At 35.2% G+C, this 23,578-nt stretch overlaps 1 protein-coding gene across 17 annotated transcripts in view; it reads right to left on the bottom strand.

Annotated features, from left to right (window-relative positions):
- Positions 1-23,578, bottom strand: part of SNX16 (sorting nexin 16) — an 84,389-nt gene that overhangs the window by 57,098 nt on the left and 3,713 nt on the right. For 14 of the 17 annotated variants that reach the window (XR_010159119.1, XR_010159117.1, XR_010159121.1 and 11 more), the window contains 3 exon segments: positions 14,370-14,456; positions 8,707-8,855; positions 261-330 (listed from right to left, as the gene is read on the bottom strand). Coding sequence is in view for 10 of the 17 variants with exons in the window: in NM_001246533.1 (NP_001233462.1) it covers positions 261-330; positions 8,707-8,855; positions 14,370-14,456 (306 nt within the window). In the remaining 7 variants the exon portion in view is untranslated. 17 annotated transcript variants of the gene reach the window in all.

Here is a 23,578-nt window from a genome sequence, read left to right on the forward strand (position 1 = left end):
AACAGTAAAAATAATGCAGGATTTAATTTTAGAGCTTTATTGACTATAAGACATATATGAATTTTTACTTTTTCACTGAGCTAAGTCTATGTATTTCACTGAAAGCAACCTTTGACTCAAACATGAAACCTTTCTGTGCAAAACTACCATAGCCTGAAATTATAATATTTTGCTGTTTGCTATTCCATCCAAGAAACAATGTAGTTATTGTACTGTATTATTTGTTCCTCTTTTCATGTGCTATATAATACAGCACTTACCCTGCTTTCTTCTAGGCTATCAAATGGACCCGGTGGATCATCCAAACAAAGAAATTCTCTCACTGCAAGGCTTTTCAAAGGAAAAAAAAATGATCTGAAGTACAAATAAGTTTGCAAAAGATAGCAAAAAGCAAAAGTTACTTTGAAGCTGTACAGTGTTTTAAACAAGTTGGTTATGTGTTTTCATACAAGTAACTAAATATAAATATAAAACTATAGAAGATGCAAAGATCTTAAGGTGTTTTCTAAGATCTTAGAACATAAATATCACAAATTTATTGTTACATACAAACTATGGGGCATAAAACATACTTCACAATAATGGTTCAAGAGACCAACATAGTGAATAGCCTCTTTATGATTTTCAAAGAAATATTAGTCTGAACTAGTCTAACAGTCATTATCCTTTTATGAATAAATGCAATTTCTAATTTATACCTTTGTTTTTGTTTCAGTAGATGCTTCTAAAGTGACCGAAAAGCATTTACTCTCAAACAAGTTAAAGACTGACCTTGCAATCATGTTTATTATATTAATTTACTTAAATATTTTCCCTAGATAGTTCGAGAGAAAAAATTCTAACCATCCTATCTCTAAATGACCACAAATTTTAAAATAGTTATTAAAAAATGATATTGTTATGCTTATACTTTGCTATTATCAGAGAAACAGGTTAAGGAGGTAGATAACCAAACTTCCTTATAATAAAAATGCCTCCCTGCCTTTCTAAAAAGCAAGTTTGGACTGTTGAACTGAGAGACAACTCTATGTACACATCAAAATATAAATGTGGATCCTTATTTTAGATTTGCAAAATAAAATCTTTACAAATTTCCTTTTACAAAGGATTTTCTTTTTTTTTTTTTTTTAAGACGAGTCTCGCTCTTGTTAACAGCCCAGGCTGAAGTCTGGAGTGCAGTGATGTGATCTCGGCTCACTGCAACCTCCGCCTCCTGGGTTCCAGCGATTCTCCTGCGTCAGCCTCCCGAGTAGCAGGGATTAGAGACTCCCACCACCACACCCAGCTAATTTTTGTATTTTTAGTAGAGATAGTGTTTCTCCATGTTGGCCAGGCTGGTCTCCCACTCCTGACCTCAGGTGATCCGCCCGCCTCAGCCTTCCAAAGTGCTGGGATTACAGGCACGAACCTCCGCGACCGCACCCAGCCAGGATTTCTTGATACACTACAAAAAGGGGATGTCAACTTACGCTAAAAAGGGAATGGGGCTTTTGGTTTCAGATTAGGCCAGACAGGTTGATGATGTCAGGAGGTGTCCATGAAGAGTTAAATGGAATTTTACATATCTTATTGTATTTAATATGCTCACATATTCTATTGTATTTAATTTTCACGACAATCATGTAAGATTAGGATAAGTATTGGATCTTCATTCACAAATGATACCGAATTTCAGAGAGGTGAAATTACTTGCCTATTGTCAGAAAGTGCAGGTGGTAGAGCTGTACTTTCAATCTGTTCCCTGAGTGTGAATATGTGTCCTTTTCTACCTTTAAATTCTTTTGTCTTATGCTTTGGTTCATTTGGATTCTCCTTGCTGGACACTTCTCTCTGAAAACATCTGATTTATCTGCATCCCTCTCTAGTCATGGCCTCTAGTAGAACACTGCAGTTGGCTGATAGCACAGAGTAGAACAAGGTCTTCTGATGTAGATATTATGCTTCTATCCACCCATTATTTATACTGGGGCACCTGCTATTACATACAAATGACTCCTAGGAAATCAATTGATCTGGGATTGAAAGGTCAAGTTTGTATGAAACCCTGAGGAAACAGCACTTAAGACTGAAAGCAAACTGCTAAGAAACATATGGAAGGGTCCTGTTTAATACTTTCAGTATATGACAAATGTGAGACATTATTTTCTTACAGTTTTATATTCAAATTTCCTCATACTTTAATGTTGCTTTTATGTTTACAAATTACTCTACTGGACTGCTACTGCTAGGAAAGAAAAAGGGGTAAAGGAGTACACATATATCCCTTTTTATATCTTTGGTTTACAGTAGAAATTTAGCCAAGATGGACAGTGAATGTTGACAGTGTATCCAGCTGGAGGAATCATTTTGGAGTGGTTATTCTGTTTCATTCACCTTCCCTAAAAATCTTTATGATCTATGGCTCACTAGAGTTCTACTTACATGAAATCCAATGGATTCTTTAAGTTTTTATCCATATAGTTCCAAGGTTATACTCTATGCTTTACTTTCTTTAATCAGTAGCAGAATAAAATTTGAAACTGGCTTTACAATGTTAATTTACATAAAACCTTTTCAGTGGCTCATTACATTTCCTCTGCTTCAACAAGACTCAGTCAGTAAAGAAAGCAGTCAATACCCTCAAACTCTATTTTCTTTCTAAGGAAAGGACACACAAGAATCTCTGGAAGATGGTAGTAATTGAGAAAACAATTCCTTTCTTAGAAATTCTGATACATTTTTCCCCCTAGGAAAGGAAACCCTCACCCTTGCTTGAGAATCACTGACTACATAACTTTATTTAGATCCAGTGAATATTTATTGACTGTCTATGTGTGCCATTATTCCTTTTATTATCTGGAATACATTTTTACTGTGTTTGGGAAACCTATTTTAAAATTGGGATCAGGTGTTGACTTAATTTACTAAAGGCAGAGAAGGAAATCACCTATGGTATCCCTCAGCATTGTTTTAATTATCAGAGCAAATCTGTACTATAAATTCACCTGTTTCTTTGATTCTCTTGAATTTCGTTTAAAGAGTTTTACCGTATTTTCAAACTATGCTCTTAAGAACAACATATTTGACTTTATTGCAAATTTTATAACTATCTGTAATTTAATTTCTACCAAAATAACATTTTGTAGCAAAAACCATCCAACCAACCTTAGTAATGTGTTGATTCTCATGAGATAGCATTATATGAACTACTGTATAAATAACTGAATTCTTCTTTCATTTTATATAAATACTAAGATTAACTTCTCTGAATATCTTAAATTTTCTTTTTTTAAATTAAAAAAATAAAAACAACTTAGAGACATTAATGATCACATTTCCTGTGAAAAGATAGTTCAGGTTGCAAATGTACAAAAGTTATCTTTAAGTATGCTTGTTCAAGTAGAGAATTATTGAATTTTTTTTAACTAGAAGAGACCTAACTTGTCATCTAATCAAACATATCCCATTTAATAATTCCCTCTTTGATACCACTGATAGTTATCTATTCTCTTCAAATAGTTAAGATGAAGAGAAATCTACTTTTTCAAAAGGCAGAACATTTTTATATTGGACAGCTTGAAATGACAAGTAACTTTTTAAAATCTGAGCTGACAGTACCTTCCTCTAACTTCTTGCTGTTATTCCTATTTTATATGTTAGCCTTGCTATTCAAAATGAGGTTATTAGACCAGCCAGTATCAGCATCACCTAGAAACCTGTTAGAAATGCAAAATCTTCCCCTCACGCTTGCTGAATCAGGGTCAGCATTAACAAATCCCAGGTGATTCACAGGCACATTACAGTTGGAGAAGCACTACTCTTAAATATACATGATCAATCTTTCCTTCCAAAAACAATCTTTCAAATCTTTCAAGTACGTAAAGATGGCTATCATATCTCCCAAGTAGTTTTTTAAAAGAATATTCTCATTTATTTCAATAGTTCTGTCATATTAATGTTTGGATACTATTTTCTTTTCTTTAAAGCCATGAACTGCTATTAATCCAGATCCATCCTGAACTTTAAAAAAATAGATGTAGAATTAAAAATACTGAATTTTCATACTGAACCCCTTACAGATAAATGATAGTGTGAAGACAAATACATAACTTTAACTTTTGAATTTCGAAAAATTAAAAAGAAAAAAATGGCATGTAAGATACATGTGAAGTACTTCTAAAAATGGAGAATGGTAAAATATTTGCTGTGCTGATTAATGACATAATAATTTAAAAGTAGTTCAAGACACTGTAAAACAAATAGCTATATTTTAACTAAGACTGTGCAATGTAAGACTATATTCACCTTGATAAACTGACTTGCATGTTGTTCCTGGTACAAGACCTGTACCTTCTTGCTTCTGCATTTTGATTATGATATTTCCTATCATTTGCAAAGTCCTTCTTCATCTTTCCTTGCTGGGCCAATGATCACTAATTCTTTAAAGTGCAGTTCAACTATCACCCTCTGCGAAACCTTTTCTAATTTTCCTAGTCAAAAGTTCTCTTTTCCACCTTTAAAAGAGATCTAACTATCCATTATGATTTCTGTATGTCTTCTTTCTATTCAGTTTTTTTAAATAGGATGAGTATCTAACTCATTTTTATATAGTCAAAGCATCTTTTAAATAGTAAGCTCTAAATAAATATTTATTGAACAGATAAAATCTCTAATAAATCTGTTTATTATGTAAATATTAATGTTTTTATCTGCATCCTTACTTTGAACTTTCTAAATAAATCTGAAAACAACATTCTTTTAAAATATTCAAATCAATAGTCCTTAACATCCATTCAATTCGTATTTTCTTCCATTTCTGCTTTGTTAAGAGTTGGAGAATATGTAGCATTAAGGGCTGCCCATTGTGTAATGGTAAGGGCTTAGCCAAGAGGAAGGTTAAGAATTAACCTTGTTGTAAGGTGCTAAGGATACAAAAAGTGAAAGAACAATTAATAAACAATTAATATGAATGTATAAACAATATCAAATAATTATTTGGCCAGCTAAAGATACTAAGCTTTTTCTATGTTGCCATTCCAACTGTACCAGAATGCTAACAGGCATCCCAGCAGGTAATATGCAACTAATTGATGTTTTTATGTAGTGATTCTTACAAGCAGTTTTATGTTTTCATAAAGAAATGTTGAGATTTTGTCTTTTTTCCTTTTCTCCCTTAGGAGGGATTTCCCCCCCTTCCTTTTTAATTGTAAAAAATGAGACAATCTTCTTTCACTCTTCTCCTACCTTGGTGGATACAATCAAGCTTTTGTCTGATGAACTACCTTATGCTCCAACTACTATTTGAATTTAGATTGCAGAGATAGTTAAAATCTTGGCTGTGCAGTACAACAGTAGTACTGATGGCAGAATCAGTGCAATAATTTAGTCTGTGATACATTTAGAATTAGGTATGTATTTCATAGAAGGAACAGTACTGAGGGATGACAAGATATAATCTCAAAAAATGTAGGAAAGTACTGTGCTAGTTTTTAATGGATCAACCATCAATTCATAAATATTTGGCAACCTCAGACTTTCTATATACTTTCTAATTATTTGTTTCTGACTCATATCCATCTTCCTACCCATAATCTTAAGCATTCCAGGCTCCCCAAATCCCATTCTCAGTACTGCTTGACCATTGCAAACAGCACTGATCTCCCCGCTTCTTTGAGTTCTTGTTACTTTTATAAAATGTATCATACCAAGTAGCAATTCACAAATGTCATTATTTTGTTCAAACAGGAGCCTAATTTCTCTAAATGAATTTTAAAACCAGTGAGTATATATCCCCTCTTTTATACCCTTTAACACAGGGCAAATGCATAAGATTTGCTCTGTATGAATAACCCTTCCTCCTCTTCTCTGACTCACATTTTAAGCAATATGTTATTAAGAAGTCTCTTACATTGTGAAACAAAAAATGCTACCCATCACCTATAAAAAAGATAGTGGGTACCAAGGCACAAGTACCCTGCTTTTAATTGAATTGAGGTTATCTTCCTGCATTCCCTAAATGCCTGATAATATATGACAAAGGCAGGTAGGCAAACAAATGCAAGGCATACTAGATTCTTTCATGCAAGATTTCTTAGAACCTTTAATCCTCTAGGGATATCAAATGAAACCTTTCCCCAACTTATTTGGCTAAGAAACCTTTCTTTGCCTAAAATGCCTATTTATGAATTGAGCAAGACCATTACCACTGTTCTGAGCTATGCAGCTTTAGAAATGACAGGATCTCAAATGGCCCTAGTAATCTCTACTTTAGCAACTAAGATCTATTATCAGTATTTTAAAAATAGAGAATTCATTTATAGAATACATTTGATTTTAATTCACCACAATATTTTAAATACAGAGACATAAAGGTTTACCGAACAAGGGACAAGAGAAAAGGGGAGAGGATATGTCGACTTCTTGGTGGTAGTACAAGTCCTCTTTTATGGTATGCTATTAAACATATTTTCTTCCAAGGCTTTCTCTATAATTTTGGTGTTTACTGGTTTTTATTCCTGCTTTGTGTGTCTGAATTAACACTAATCTTTTCTCTTTTTTCTTTTGAGATGTAATATATACATATAAAGTGGGGAGCACTAATGTTTTCACCACGTAGACCACATAATCGCTAACTCTGTCACATTGGCTTCAATTTTTTTTTTCTAATACACAGTATATCAGTGAATATCAATAGTTATATCATTCACTCAAGAAGTACTTATTGAGAACCAACTATGTTAGCGCTGTGCTAAACATTAGATTGGATGGTGAATAAAATAGCCACATGACCTGTTGTTAAACATCTACAATCAATCTGGTGGGAGAAAGACAAATATTGACAGAAATAATTATAAGCTGAAATGCTATGAAAGTGAAGTACCAATTAGCCTTTCTCAACTGAGATTCCAAGAGAGAACTGACCCCTACTGATAAAAGTGATTGTCTCAATTCTATTGAGACTGGCACATAGCTAGTATCATCTTAGAATATAGGAAATAAGTTAATTCATTACCTATGGGTGATGAACGGTGTCTTAAAGCATCAGAGCCAGTTGAGAAGGGATGGTACAGACTCTGGGATAGAGAACTGACCTAGTGTTTGGTGGTGGTGGTAGTGGTGGTGAGTGGTCAGTCAGGAGGCCAGTTACCTAACGAAGTGCAGTTTGTGTTGAAAACTGAAGGATGGGTAAGGTACGAGGTCAGGGTTGGATGGCGTAGTAGTGTAAAAGGCTGCCTTTTCAGGAAATAGCATATTTGAAGGCTCTGAGAAACAAGGAGCAAGCTGATTTTGGAGAATTAAAAGAAGACCAATATGGCAAATGTACAGAGAAGGGGAGGTGGGCAGGAATAACAAAACCCAAGGTTGGAAAGAAGGCAGGCAGGCAGGGACCAGAAAGAATAAGTCAAACTGCATCACAAAGACCACTGTGGCTCTACTGGGCTATAGTAGTAAGAGGGGAGGAGGAAGACCAGTGAGAAAGCATCTACAGTAATTAAGGTGAGAGATACGTGCTTGGACTAGGGTAGTGATGGCAGGGATGGAGAGAAGTAGACAGACTTGAGTGGTACTTGCAAGGGAAATGTTAAGGGTAGTGAAGGATGTGTTAAAGATGACTCACAGGTTCTGGGTAGATGATGCTGCTGCAAATTGGAGAAAAAAAGTCTGCATACTAAACTTTCAAATATGTTTTAGGTTTGACGTAATTTTGAGATATCTGAAGATGTCGAGGAGACAACTGCATATATCAATCTGGAGTAGAAAGAATGGGTTTGGCTTGTAGTTCCTTCATTAAGAGAAAAATAAGGGAGGATGGGCAGAGACCTTGAGAAGCCATCAGGCTTATGTGGCACACACTGAAAAGCAAGATGTATATATATATATATATATGTATATGTGTATATATATATATACATATGTGTGTGTATATATATCTATATATATATATCACGTGTGTGTCATGCAGGAAAAAAATTGATACATGCAAAGGTTGAGAAAAAGAGGTAGAAAAAATGAGATAGAATGGTTTTCTTAATTTGTTTTCCATCCTCATGTGAAAAACTGCCCAAGACAGTTACAGGCCCAAGTTATCTATAAGCTATTGCTACACTGTAAATGCTTTCTACTTTTTTTTTCAAAGTAGTTTTAATTTATCTGATAACATAAGTTCCAAAATTAGATACTCAGCTGATATTGAACCACTAAGCAATTTTCTTGTAAATATATTCTGAAGCAAAAAACCCACATAGATCTGTTCTTTTCCTTTTTTAATGCTGTTTGGTATTTTCACTCTACCTTCTATGTAAATTAAGCCAATTTCACAATTTTAATATTTTTGCACTACTTTGGAGAAATATAAAGAATATTACCCTTACAATTACATAGTATCATATTAACCAAAATTTTACTAATATGTAAGTGGTTTTGTTTAAGTCATTGCTAAAATACAAAATACTAAAAGTTTACCTTTGGGTGGTTTAGTACATGGTACACTGGATTTTTCACTTTACTGACTATTTAAAATAAGCTTTGATAAAAATGAAATGTCAAATAAAGTCCTTATTGAAAGAAAGCAAGCAAATCTCTTGTAGTACTTTGTTAAAGAAGACAAGTAATTATACTCCAACCCTGTATTTTTGTGCTTAAATAACTATGATCATAGATTTATTCTTTAATTTACGCCAGTTATTGGAATGCTTTTATAATCTCTTATTTCAATTCGTTACATACCAGTTAGCAATGTCCTTGTGAGCTACTAAATTTTGAAGAAACGCTTGTAATCCTAATTGTCTGTCTTCTAAAAAGTCAGCATTGTAATTATCTTTAAACCAGCGTTTTGGAGGAAGTGCTAGTCGAAAACCTGGAAACATCTCTTTTAACTGAAAAAGAAGAAAAGAGCAAATACAATGTTTAACTCAAGCACTATCAATTCTACAAAATCTATCCTGTTGACTACATGAAATTATTCATGAAATAAGTTTAAAATAAAAGAATTAAATTCAGTTAAGCTTTTTATGCCTTGTTTTATTTCTTGTTTTCTACCAGCTGTGTATACAGAAGAGTTCCAGTCTTTCCACATCCTTGCCAGAACTTGGCATTGTCCATCTTTTGAATGTTAACCATTTTAGTGGGGGTGTAGAACCATTTCATTCTGGCTATAATTTGCATTTCTTTGCTGACAAATGAAGTTGAATATCTTCTCATCTGCTTATTTGCATTTGAGTATCTTCAATGGTGAATTATGTATTAAATTTTTTAGCACCTTCCCTTTAAAAAAATTAGGTTGCCTAAGTTATGAGTTCTTTATATATTTCAGATACAAGTCCTTTGTCAGATACATGCATTACAAATATTTTCTCCCAACTTGGCCTGACTTTTCAATTTAACAGTCTTAACAGAGCAGATTTTTTTTAATTTTAATGTTATTTAATTCATCCATTGTTTCTTTTATGGTTTATGCTTTTTTTCAGATCATAAAAAAAGTTTGCTTACTCCAAGGCTGTAAAGATTTTCTTCTATGTGTCTTTCCTAAAAGTTTAGTTTTAACTTTTATATTTTGGTTATGACCTATTTTATACATTTGGCTTAAATTTTACTTTCTCAGGGAAGACTTTCCCAACCCTGTAAACTAAGTGAAGTCTTCCCTTCTACATTCTGTTCAAGTTACCACAACTGTGTAACAAATTACCTAAAATCTCAGTGATACAAGATAACCATTTATTAATATTAAGCTCACAGATTTTTTAGGTCAATAATTCATATGAGGTACAGTAAGGATGATATATCTCTATTATGCAATGAATTCAGGCCTCAGCTGAAAGACTTGAAGGCTGGGTGCTGGAACTGTCTGAAGTTCACTCACTTACATCTATAGTGGATGATGCTGGCTGCTGGCTGAGGACTTTGCCAAGGTTGTCAGCCATAAGCCTAACACTGGCCTCTCCAGGTGTCTTGGACTTTTCTTGCAGCATGGAGGCTGGCTTCAAAAGGGAGCATTCCAAGAAAGCAAGCCAGAATGAAACTGTGCACTTCTTGTAATCTAGGCTTAAAACTCACACAGCATTATTTCCACTGACCTCTATTGGGTTGAGTAGTCGCAAGACCATCCAGGTTCAAGGGGAGGGGAAATGTATTCTATCTCTTGATGGGCAGTGGCAAGATTCAGGAAGAGCATATGGGACTAAAGATACTGCTGTGGCCACTTTTAGAAAAGACAAACTGACACACATTGTCAAATCATGAATTTATTTCTTTAATGACATCATTCACAATGTAAACAGCACATTTAATTTAGGCTGTCTTAGTAGACCAGTGATTCTAAACTCTGGCTGCACATTAGAATCACCCAGGAGTTTTAAAAGATATTAATGATTGTTTCCCATCTCTGATAGATTAGGATTTAATTAGTTGAAATGAGGCCTGGGCATTGTAATTTTAAAAAGCTTTCCAGCGGAATCCAAAGTGTAATTAAGATTGAGAACCATTTTACTACACTACAATTATTATGCACGCCTTAGTCATAGTTGCATCTTTAATGTCTAGCATAGTGCCTGCTACATAACAAGCAGTCAACAATATATGTTCAATAAATGAATGACTGAAATGAATCCGTGTATGTTTGCATTTCTATAAATATAAAATGAATATCACAACTACAAAGGAAAAATGCACTGCATAAAATAGTGGAAAAATGGTAAATTATAACATTCTGTCTATATTTCTATAAACGTGAAGATAAAATAAATAAGGCAAAAACTAGAGAGTAACTTAGATAACTAAAACCTTAATTTGATTTCAAGATGTAATTAGATATTTATGGCCTTGGAGCTTTGATATTTAATGTATCTGGACAGAAAATTAAATAACAAAAGACATGAGGGAAATGAAAATAGGCTTTTTATTAATTTAAAGCTTTATAATTTAAATTATAAAAACCATTTACAATTTAAATGGTTAGATTTTTTTTTTCCCTTAAAAAATTGTCCACAGAAAAGAAGGAGTTGTCCCACAATTGGGTAATTCAAGAAGAGGAAGATAAGGGATAGAGAAAATAAGATCCAACAAAGGAGAGAAATGAAAAAAAATTGCCAGAAAGACAGTGAAAGGCAATCTCAGGATGCCACTTATGAAGCTCATATGGAGGGCAGATCAGTTTAGGAGACAGCAGCGTGACTCAAGAGACAGACATGTGGAAGAATATCACTGAACTTCTTTTTAATGTGAGGACTGAATGCCTGGTTGCATCTGCCACAGATTTTTTATATGAACCTGGAATGTCTTGACAATGAGTTGGTAAGGTCCTGCTCTCTCTCTCCCTATGCTCTGCTGCCTGGAAGCAACTGAGAACAGTAATTTTACCTCACAGAAATGTTCAGCTTTGTCCTACTGCTGTAACCTGGAAGTAGAAATATTGAGCTTCAATTTTAAATAGAATTTAGAAAAAAACTCACTTCTCATGGCCATATTTCTACAATCAATGCATCTCCCAGTCCACCCTAAAACCCCGCCTGGTTGCCCCAACTCTGATAAGCCCTGTGCATTCCAGAATTTGCTCATGACTTTGTCCTCTGACTTCCTCAGCAGAGGCTCTTATCACTCCCAGAGAAGTTGAAGTCAGACCATAACCCAGGAAATAAAAATAAAACAAAAAGAAAATATTAATGTTCTATATAAATGTTCTCTTTCTAAGCAGTGTTATTTTAGCACGTTCAATAATTTTTGTATCGCCAATTAGCTATTTGTACTTCACAACTATATAACTGGGAAATGTAAATTCCTTAAAGTTAGAATCACATCTATATAGTTTCTACGTAAGAGTAACTCCAAATTCCTAGCACAATGCTGAACTCTATCTACTCATTTCATAAATACTTCATGATTGATTTTATAAAATGAAAAATCCTAAGCTTTTATTTTTTACAATTATATCAATGATAACTACAATTTAAACTGTGTGTCTCTTAGTGTTTGACATACTTTTTAAAAATATTGCCAGTAAAAGCAACTGATGGGTAGAGCTCTTTCTGGTACCTATAACACCAACATAAACACTTATTAATTTTAAATGCCCATCTTGGAGGATCAAGGAGATATTTACTAAATTTAAATTAAACTCCTATCATCTTTTTTAAAAAGATTTATCTAAATTTCAGCTTGCCTAAGAAAATACTTCAGCAATAAAGATGAAATCTAAAGAGATAATAGGAAGTAAACACTAAATAACAGTGTAGTCTGAAAAGAAAAATAATGGATTTTTTTTCATAAAGGATTAAATAGGTCTACAATGAAACTGTTTGAAATTAGTCTGCATGATCAAAATTGTAATAATTTCATTAAAAACTAAGTATTCCACTTAACTATCACGTAACTTCATGAATTGCTTTTATCTTTCGGCTTGTTTAGTCATTTAAAAAAATTAACAGAAGTACAGAATTATAGATTTTAAATTCATCAGTATAATATACGAAGCTCAGGAACAGTAAATAAAATTCATATATAATTGTAGGTATACATTAGAAATAACACTTTATTTTGGCATATTACAAGAAAGCATCTTAACCAAATCTTAAAATGGATAAAATAATTTAGCATCCCATATTTTACCTTTTCATTTAAACTGAGGTTTTTACAGTGGCAGAAAAATTTGGCAGCTAAATAACTACAAAGTTACATGGGTTTCCCATCACCAAACACTATAAAAATATACTAACTTTAAAGCTTCAAGGAGTCCAAAGAAGGAGGAAAGGAAAAGTCACAAATGGGAGAGAACAGGACCAGTACAGCTTTCTTATTAAACACCTGTCAAAATTGGAGAGTAATTTCTGCATGTTCTAAGATCATCTTACTTGGCCTCTCAGAAGCATAATGAACTGCTTGCTTCTTTTAGATAAATGATTTTTCTCTTGGCTTCCAAAATATCACACCCTCTGCCTCCTGCCCCATCTAAATTTCCTCTAGCTCTGGGGACAAGGCAGCTCTTCTTTTGCTATTATATTCTAATAATAATTTACTTAATTCTTCACTTTTAGAAATTTAGGTTGCTTCCAACTTTTAACTACTAAAAGCAAAGTAAAACACAGATAAACAAAACAATATACAAAACACTGTGGTAAGTGCCCTTAAAGCTAAATATTTCCCATGTTTATGACTACTTATATATGATAAATCCTAGAAATGTGATTATTATGTTAAATTATACAAAACTTTTGGGTATCCCCTAGGAAGATTCATACTTCCAACGCTGGGTATTATCATTTAAATATCTGTCAGCTTGACAGGTGAAAAAGAGTGTCTTAGTTTCCTTTTCTTGGAGTATCTGTGATATTAAGTGTTTTCCAGGTTTATTGATCATTTACGTTTCTTCTGTGAATTATCCTGCTCATACTGTTTGTTGCATTTTTTACTTTGGGGTTCACTTTCCTAATTTAGTTTTAAGGGTTCTTAATACACTGAGGTTTATTATTCTTCTGTTTTGTATGCACAGTAGACAGAATTCTAGATGGTCCATGATCTTTGCCTCTGGTGTTACTTCTGTGATTTTATTATGTTACATAGAAAAAGGATTTTGCAGCTGTAATTAAGGTTACTAATCAATTGACCTTAAGCTAAGATTATCTGGGTGAGCCTTACCTTACCACCTGATCCCTTTAGACTGTTTTCTCTAGCTGGTGGCAGAGGAGAAAGTCAAAGAGCTTCAAAGTACAGGAAGAACTTGGCTCACTGTTGCTGGCTTTGAAGATGGAGGGGCTATGTACAAGGACTGGAGAGCAGTCTCTATGAAGTATGAATGATTTCTGGCTGACAATCAGCCAGGAAACAGAAAATTTGGCCCTACAACTTCAAGAAACTAAATTCTGCCAACAACCTGAATAAGCTTGGAAGGTAATTCTCCTCCAGAGCCTCCAGATAAGTGCCCAGCCCAGCTAACAGCTTGATTTTGACTTTGCTTGATGCTAAGCAAGGAACCCAGCTGAACCCACCCACACCACTAAATAATAAACAGGTGTTATTTTAAGCAACAAAGTTTGTGGTAATTTATTATGCAGTAATAGGAAACTAATACAATATGTTAAATATGTTTTTGTTCATTATCTTATAGACATATATAATTTTATAATAATTCAAAAGATCTTATACACATCTTTTTCAGACTCACAAGATAATTATTTATATTTCTGTTGGCAATTTTAAAGTTTCATATTTTTATGCTAAAAATTTTTATTTTTAAAATTTTTAATAAAAATTTTTATTTTAAAAATTTATTTAAAAAATTAATTTTCTTATGAACTAGAATGAATTTGACTCAATTAACAAAGAAAAAATATAACAGAAGTAAGGGAAACAGAAAACAATTCAAAACTGAAATGTTAGTTTGGATTTATTATAGTACTTACTTTGTCATTAAGCCTAGAGAAATCAGTGTATCTTCTGAAAACTACCCAGCTTTCTTCTGGGGTTTTCTTTACTAGTATTTTATATACCTATGCACAGGAAGAAAAACAGACAGAGAGAAAAATATAAAGGTAAAGATATTTAAAAACTCAAGCCAAATATTTTTAAAAATTTTACTTGATAACCCAGACTATAACAATTATTATGTAAAAAATATCAAAAATCATTTAAATTATCAAAAGTACAAATAATCAATGCAGGCACCAAAAGCCAGATTTTTTCCTTAGGAAATATAACAGATTTGAGACAAAACGCTTTTTCTGTGCACACTAACAATAAACTCATCAGCTTCCAAAACATGATTTATGTCAATATATTCTAAAATTGATTAAAAAATTATACTTGAAGAAGCTATGAAAAATAGCCACTTTTGTTCTACACAATTTTTAAACTTAATAACTATCAAGCAAAGTTTTCAAATAAGTTCAATGTTTTTATTGCCAAGAATAAAATATGGAAGTCCTAGCCAAAGCAATCAGGCAAGATATAAATAAAAAGCATCCAAATAGGGAAAGAAGAAGTCAAACTATGTGATTCTATGCCTAGAAAATCCTAAAAACTCTGCCAAAAGGCTCTGGGAACTGATAAAGGACTTCAGTAAAATTTCAGGATATAAAATCAATGTTTAAAAATGAATAGTATTTCCATACACCAATAACATTCAAGCTGAGAGCCAAATCAAGAATGCAATCCCATTTACAGTAGTTACACACGCAAAAAAACCACCTAGGCATACATCTAATCATGGAGAGGAAAGATCTCTACAGGGAGAACTACAAAACATTGCTGAAAGAAATCACAGGGCCGGGTGTGGTGGCTGACACCTGTAATCCCAGCATTTTGGGAGGCCGAGGTGGGCGGATCATGGGGGTCAGGAGATCGAGACCATCCTGGCTAACACAGTGCAACCCCATCTCTACTAAAATACAAAAAAAATTAGCCGGGCACTGTGGCGGGCGCCTGTAGTCCCAGTTACTTGGGAAGCTGAGGCAGGAGAATGGCATGAACCCAGGAGGCGGAGCTTGCAGTGAGCTGACATTGCACCACTGCACTCCAGCCTGGGTGACGACAGAGCAAGACTCCGTCTAGGGGGTAAAAAAAAAAAAAAAAAAAAAAAAAAAAAGAAATCACAGATAACACAAAGAAACAGAAGAACATTCCATGCTCATGGATTGGAAGAATCAATATCATTAAAATGGCCACACTGCCCAAAGCAGTCTATAGATTCAATGGTATTCCTATCAAACTACCAACATCATTCTCCAAAGAATTAGAAAAAAACTACTCTAAAATCCACATGGCACCAAAAAAGAGCTGAAATAGCCAAAGCAATCCTAAGTGAAATGAACAAAGCCAGAGGCATCACACTACCTGACTTCAAATTATATTATAAGGCTACAATAACCAAAACAGCATGGTACTGGTACAAATACAGACATATGCACCAATGGAAGAGAATAGAGAACCCAGAAATAAAACTGCACACCTACAGCCATCTGATCTCTGACAAAGTTGACAAAAATAAGCATAGGGAAACGATCCCCTGTTCAATAAGCAGGGCTTGGATAACTGGCTAGCTATATGCAGAAAAATGAAGCTGGAGCTCTATCTTTCACTATATACAAAAATTAACTCAAGATGGATTAAAGATTTAAAGGTAAGGCCACAAACTATAAGAGTCCCAGAAGAAAACCTACGAAACACCATTCTGGACATCGGCCTTGGGAAAGAATTTATGACTAAGTTCTCAAAAGCAACTGCAACAAAAACAAAACTTGATGTGAGACCTAATTAAAATAAAGTTTCTGCACAGTAAAAGAAACTATCAATGGAATAAAGAGACAACCTACAGAATGGGAGAAAATATTTGTAAACTATGCATCTGGCAAAGGTCTAATATCCAGAATCCATAAGGAACGTAAACAATTCAAGGCTGGGTGCAGTGGCTCATGCCTGTATCTCAGCTCTTTGGGAGGCTGAGGTGGGCAGATCACTTGAGGTCAGGGGTTTGAGACCAACCTGGTCAACATGGTATGGTGAAACCCCGCCTCTACTAAAAATACAAAAATTAGCCAGATGTGGTGGTGGGTGCCTGTAATCCCAGCTACTCGGGAGGCTGAGATGGGAGAATTGCTTGAACCTGGGAGGCAGAGGTTGCAGTGAGCCAAGATCACACCACTGCACTCTAGCGAGTGACAGAGTGAGACTCCGTCAAAAAAAAAAAAAAAGGAACTTAAACAATTCAACAAATAACCCCATTAAAAGTAGGCAAAATACATGAACAGATACTTCTTAAAAGAAGACATACAAGCAGCTAAGAAACATAAAAAAAATGCTCAACAACACTATTCATCAGAAAAATGTAAATCAAAACCACAATGAGATACCATCTCACAGAAGTCAGAATGGCTATCAGTCATTATCATGACAGATGCTGGTGATGTTATGGAGAAAAGAGAACACTTATATATTGCTGGTAGAACTGTAACTTAATTCAGCAACTGTGGAAAGCAGTTTGGAGATTTCTCAAAGAACTTAAAACAGAACTCCCATTTGACACAGCAATCCCATTCCTGGGTATATATCCAAAAGAAAATAAATTGTTCTACCAAAAAGACATATGCACTTACATGTTCATTGCACAAACTACTCACAATGGCAAAGACATGGAATCATCCTAGCTGTCCATCAAGGATAGATTTGATAAGGAAAATGTGGTACAGATACACCATGGAATACTATGTAGCCATAAAAAAGAATCAAATCATGTCCTTTGCAGCAACATGTATAGAGGTACAGGCCATTATCCTAAGTGAATTAATGCAGGAACAGAAAACCAAATACCTAATGTTCTCACTTATAAGTGGGAGGTAAACATTGGGAACTCATGGACATAAAGATAGCAACAATAGACACTGGGGACTCCTAGTGGAGAAGGATGAAGGGGGGAAGGAGTTGAAAAACTGTTGGGTACTATGCTCACTACTTGGGTGATGGGTTCATTAGTATCCTGCAATATACCTATGTAACAAACCTGCACATGTATCCTTTGAATCTAAAATGAAAGTTGAAATTATTGTAAAATAGGGCAAAATATAAGCTTGAAATACCAAAAAACCCCAACTGAATAAAATCTACATTTTTGTAATTATGTACAATTATGTAGGCTACTGAATAGAAAAACTTGGTTGAAGCAAGTCAATGTGTGTCAATTTTTAAAAGCGCCTAAGGAAAAAGTGGATTCTATTTTTTATAAGTATGCTTTTAGAATGTATTGAGAAAGTGTTATTTATGATAGAATCTCAGAGAAGCATCTAGTAGTTTTGATACGGTATTTTGCACTAAGCTACATATAGGCACATACGAGATACTCAATAAATATTTGCTGAATAAGAAACTCTCTTTAAAAAAGTAACTTCTTTTCTGGACATTTGCTGTGCAATAATTTTCAACTGCAGCTCTAGAGCTGCACTTTTGGTCACACATGGCAATTGAGCACTCAATGTGTGACTAGTCAAAATTGAGATGTGTGTAGTGTGCAACATATACACTGAATTTCAAAGATTTAATGTGAAAAAAGATGTAAACAGCTTTTATTAAAATGGTCTAATACTAACTACATGTTAAAATGATAATATTTTGGACATATTAGGTTGAATAAGATATATTAATAAAATAATTTCACCTATTTCTTTTGTTTTTTTTTTTAATGTGGCTCCTAAGAAATTTAAAATTACAGATGTGATTCACAATTACTGCTCACATTATACTTCTATTGGACAGTGCTGCCCTAAAGACCATTCATTAGTTAGGGACTATAGATTATCCTTACCCTTTGATTTTTCTCCCATACAAACTTCTCTTTCAGCTTTTAAGGGAGAGAATAAGGAGGAGTTAAGGATAAATCCTTTAGCTTTGAAGTTAAAAAAAAAAAAAAAAGCAATTTATCTTTGTAACATCTAAGGGTGGGAAACAAGGTTACTCGGATACTCTTTAAAGTCAGCAGAAGGTCCTGATCTAAAAAAGTTGCAATGGGAATAGAAAAGAAATTCTTTTTAGGAGTCACTCATTAAAAGAAGACAGAAGTCGACTTTAAAACTTTTGAGTATGAATGACTGATACAGGATAAAAGTGTACTTCATATAATAATTAGGAATATCTACAAATAATACATACTGACTTTATTTTCTTGTCTTAGAAAATGAACTCCCCCTTCTAAATAAGCTACTCTCCACTGTGGCCACTGAATACCCCTGTTTCTCTAGCAAGATAAAATACGACTTTTGTGTTCTATCTCTTCTAGAAAGTGCTTTCTACTTGTTTAAGTAGTGCTTTCAATGAAAACTTTATGAACAGTACTGATCATTCCCTTCTCTATATTCCAATAACTGTTGTTGTTTCTACTCTTTATTTGAAGTTTCATATGTATTTCCTTGTACTGTTTTTAATGTAGTTGTTTTTGAATTATAAAATATATACAAAAAGTGTGCAATTCATAAGCGTACAACTTGACAAATTTCACAAAATGAACACACCTAAAGTACTATGAGTGTATTAGTCCATTTCATGCTGCTGAGAGACATACCTGAGACTGGGCAATTTACAAAAGAAAGAGGTTTACTGGACTTACAGTTCCATGTGGCTAGGGAGGCCTTATAATCATGGTGGAAAGTGAAGGCACATCTCACATGGCAGCAGACAAAAGAAGAGAGCTTGTGCAAGGAGATTCCCATTTTTAAAACCATCAGATATCATGAGACTTACCCACTATCACAAGAACAGCATGGGAAAGACCTGCCCCCATTGTTCAATTACCTCCCACTGGGTCCCTCCCACAACATGTGGGAATTCAAGATGAGATTTGGGTGGGGACACATTCAAACCATATCATTCCACCCCTGGCCCCTCCCAAATCTCATGTCCTCACATTTCAAAACTAATAGTGCCTTCCAGACAGTCCCCCAAAGACTTAACTCATTTCAGCATTAACTCAAAAGTCCACAGTCCAAATTCTTATACGAGACAAGAAGTCCCTTCCGCCTATGAGCCTATAAAATCAAAAGCAAGCTAGTTACTTACAAGATACAATGAGGGTACAGGCATTGGGTAAATACAAGCATCCCAAATGGGAGAAATTGGCTAAAACAAAGGGGCTACAGGCCCAATGCAAGTCTGAAATCCAGCAGGGTAGTCAAATCTTAAAGCTCCAAAATACTTTCCTTTGACTCCATGTCTAGTTCATGTTTGAGTCCTGCTCATCCAAGAGGTGGGCTCCCATAGCCTTGGGCAGCTCCGCCCCTGGGGCTTTGCAGGATATAGCCCTCCTCCTTCCTGGCTGCTTTTATGAGCCGTGGCTTTTCCAGGTGCATGGTGCAAGCTGTTGGTGGATCTACCTTTCTAGGACCTGGAGGATGATGGCCCTCCTCTCACAGCTCCACTAGACAGTGCCCCAGTAGGGACTCTGTATGGGGCTCTGACCCCACATTTCCCTTCCACACAGCCCTAGCAGCCGTTTTCCATGAGGGCCCTGCCCCTACAGCAAACTTCTGCCTGAGCATCCAGGCATTTCCATACATCATCTGAAATCTAGGCAGAGGTTCCCAAACCTCAATTCTTGACTTCTGTGCACTCACAGGCTCAACACTATGTGGCAGCTGCCAAGGCTTGGGGATTACACCCTCTGAAGTCACAGCCTGAGCTCTATGTTGGCCCCTATCAGCCATGGCTGGAGCGGCTGGGATGCAGGGCACCAAGCCTCTAGGCTGCACATAGCACAGGGACCCTGGGCCCAGTCCACAAAACCACCTTTTCCTCCTACGCCTTTGGGCTTGTGATGGGAGGGGCTGCCATGAAGACCTCTCATATGCCCTGGAGACATCTTCCCCATTGTCTTGGGGATTAACATTGGGTTCCTTATTACTTATGCAAATTTCTACAGCCAGCTTGAATTTCTCCTCAGAAAATGGGATTTTACTTTCTATTGCACTGTCAGGCTGCAAATTTTCCAAACTTTTATGCTGTGCTTCCCTTATAAAACTGAATGCCTTTAGTAGCACCCAAGTCACCTCTTGAATGCTTTGCTGCTTAGAAATTTCTTCCACCAGATACCCTAAATCATCCCTCTCAAGTTCAAAGTTCCAGAAATCTCTAGGGCAGGGGCAAAATGCCGCCAATCTCTTTGCTAAACCTAACAATAATTACCTTTTCTCCATTTCCCAACAAGTTCCTCATCTCCAACTAAGACTACCTCAGCCTGGACTGTAGAAAGAGGTTTATTTGACTTACAGTTCCACATGGCTGGGAGGCCTCACAATCATGATGGAAGGTGAAAGGCAAGTCTCACATGCTGGCAGACAAGAGAGGACAGCTTGTGCAGGAAGACTCCCGCTTTTAAAACCATCAGATCTTGTGAGACTTATTCACTATCACGAGAACAGTATGGGAAAGACCTGCCCCAATGATTGCCCCTTGCCCCTCATCTGAGACAAGGCAAGTCCCTTTTGCCTATCAGCTTGTAAAATCAAAAGCAAGTTAGCTATACTTCCTAATTACCTCCCACCAGGTCCCTCCCACAACACATGGGAATTAAATGAGATTTAGGTGGGGACACAGCCAAACCATATCAGTGAGCAAGAAACGAAACATTACCAATCAAAGAGGTCCATGGCATGCTTCCTTCCCAATTCTACTCACTACCCATCCTAGTCAATTTTTGTCTTTAAACATCCCTTTTTAAAGACTAGACACTTTATATATTATCAGATCAACAGTGAGTCCTAATACTTTTTTCAGTTATGAGAGCAATTCAAAAGAATATATCTAGAAAAAATTATTTTACAAACCTAAGATTCTCAAGTTTGTATCTCCAGCTTATACCTCTCCCTTAAACTCAGCTTATATGTATACACACACATTACATATGTATGTGTACACATTAACACATGTAACATCTCCATTTCAATGTTGAACAGACATATCAAATCTAGCATGTCTAAAAACAAATTTTGATCATCCCTCAAAACCTGTCATTTAATTAAATGGCAGCCATATTCTTCCCATTGTTTAGGCCAGAACTTTTGAAGTCACCTTTGACCTCTCTTTCTCCCACACTCCACTTCCAAATCATTAGGAAATATTGCCGGTTCTACTTTTAAAACAAATCCAGAACCTGATCACTTCTCAGGACCTCCTCCACCACCCCAGTCCACACTACCATCATGTTTCCCTTGGATTACTAAAAGAACCTACTAACTGCTTCCTGCTTTGACTGTCCCCCATCTCGACCAAACCAGTCTCAATTCAGTAGCCAGAATGAACTTTTTAAAACATTGTCAGATCACATGACTCTTCTTTTAAAAACCTTTTAAAAGATTCTCATCTCATGCAGAGTAAAATCCAAAGTCTTCACAGTGCCTCCTTCCCTATGTGATCTGTGTGCCACACTTCCCTGCCTGTCATCTCATTCCCTACACCTCCCACAGCTTACTCTGCTGTCAGCCACAAGGATCTTTGTAGTTGTCCCATCTGTGTTGAAAACACATTCTCATGGCTCATTCCCTGTTAGCACTAACATCTTTTTGTGAGGCCATGACTGACAGTGCTATTTAAATCCCAACCCCAGATTTGGGGAAACTCCCTGTCTTCCTTCTCTGTTTTATTTCTCTCTATAGTGCTTATCACCATGTGACATATCAGGCGTCTTATTATTTACTTACTTATCATGCTTTCATTCAAATTGCTGTACCACTATTACCCAGAACAGTGCCTGAGGCATAATAGATAATTTAAAAAATGTTGAGTTAATAAATAAATGAATATGACTAATTTCATATCTGTCATTTACTTCCTCCTCTCCAGTCTCTTGAAATGCTTTACATAACACCACCTTGTATTTGGCCAAATACTTGCATCTTCACACATATCATCTGTCTTAGTCTGTTAGGTCTGTTATAACAAAATACCATAAATTTGGTAGCTTGTAAACAAAGAAATTTATTTCTCAAAGTTCTAAAGTCTGAGAAGTCCAAGATCAAGACAGTAACAGATTTGGTATCTGGAGAGGGCCTACTTTCTGGTTTATAGATGGTGCCTTATAGCTATGTCCTCAGATGTGTAAAGGACAAAAAGCTCTCTAGGGCCTCTTTTTAAGGGTCCTAATCCTATTTATGGGGGCTCTGCTCCCATGACCTACTGGCTTCCAAAAGCTCCATCTCTTAATACCATCACCTTGAAGGTTAGGTTTCAACATATGAATTTTGAAGGAACGCACATTCAGACCATAGTATCAACTCAATAAATGCCTATTTCTTAATTCAGGAAATTGGCCATCAGTTTATATTTTCTAAAAATTTTCTAAAAAGAGAGAGAGAGACAGAGTTCCCTGAAGATTTCCTATATCACAGTCTTATGATAATTTTAAAGACTGCCTCTTCATAAATTATCTCAACAATTTTTCCTTGGAGGTCCTCCCATCCTGTCATAAATTTACAGCATGAAACATTGAAGTAAACATTAAACTTTACTAAAAGAACAAAGTCTTACCAAAAAAGTAAACCTTTTGAGTTAATAAGTGAGTTGAGCAAGGTTGCTGGATATGTAAACATAAAAGGACAAATTATATAAAATAGCAGTAAATAGAAAACAAAAATAGATGTCTCTCACAAGAACATCAAACAACATCCATATCCTGAAATAAATCTAACCAACAGATATAAGAACCCTGCACCAAAAACAACAAAACATTACTAGAAAAAAATGACTTAATTAAATGGATTAGGTTCATAGATTTGAAAACTCAGTAAAGATGTCAGTTCTCCCCAGATTAATCTATAGATCTAACAAAATCTCAATGCAAAGGGTGAAGAATAGCCAAGGCCATCCTGAAGAAAAAAGCTAAAGTACATACACTGTTACATATCAAGACCTATTATAAGACTTTACTAATTAAGATAGTGTGAAATTAGTAAAGGATGAAAAAATAGAACACAGAAGCAGACCCATGCATTTATGGTCACATGATTTATGACACAGACAACACTGAAAATGAAGAGGAGAGAGAGTGGTCTTTCAAATAAAAGCCTGATTAATTGGTCCCATCTGGAAAAAAAAAAAAAAAGACTTGACCCTCACCTCCCACCATGGACAAAAATCA

Source organism: Pan troglodytes, chromosome 7 (genome assembly GCF_028858775.2).
Source record: "Pan troglodytes isolate AG18354 chromosome 7, NHGRI_mPanTro3-v2.0_pri, whole genome shotgun sequence".
NCBI classification, from domain to species: Eukaryota; Metazoa; Chordata; class Mammalia; order Primates; family Hominidae; genus Pan; species Pan troglodytes.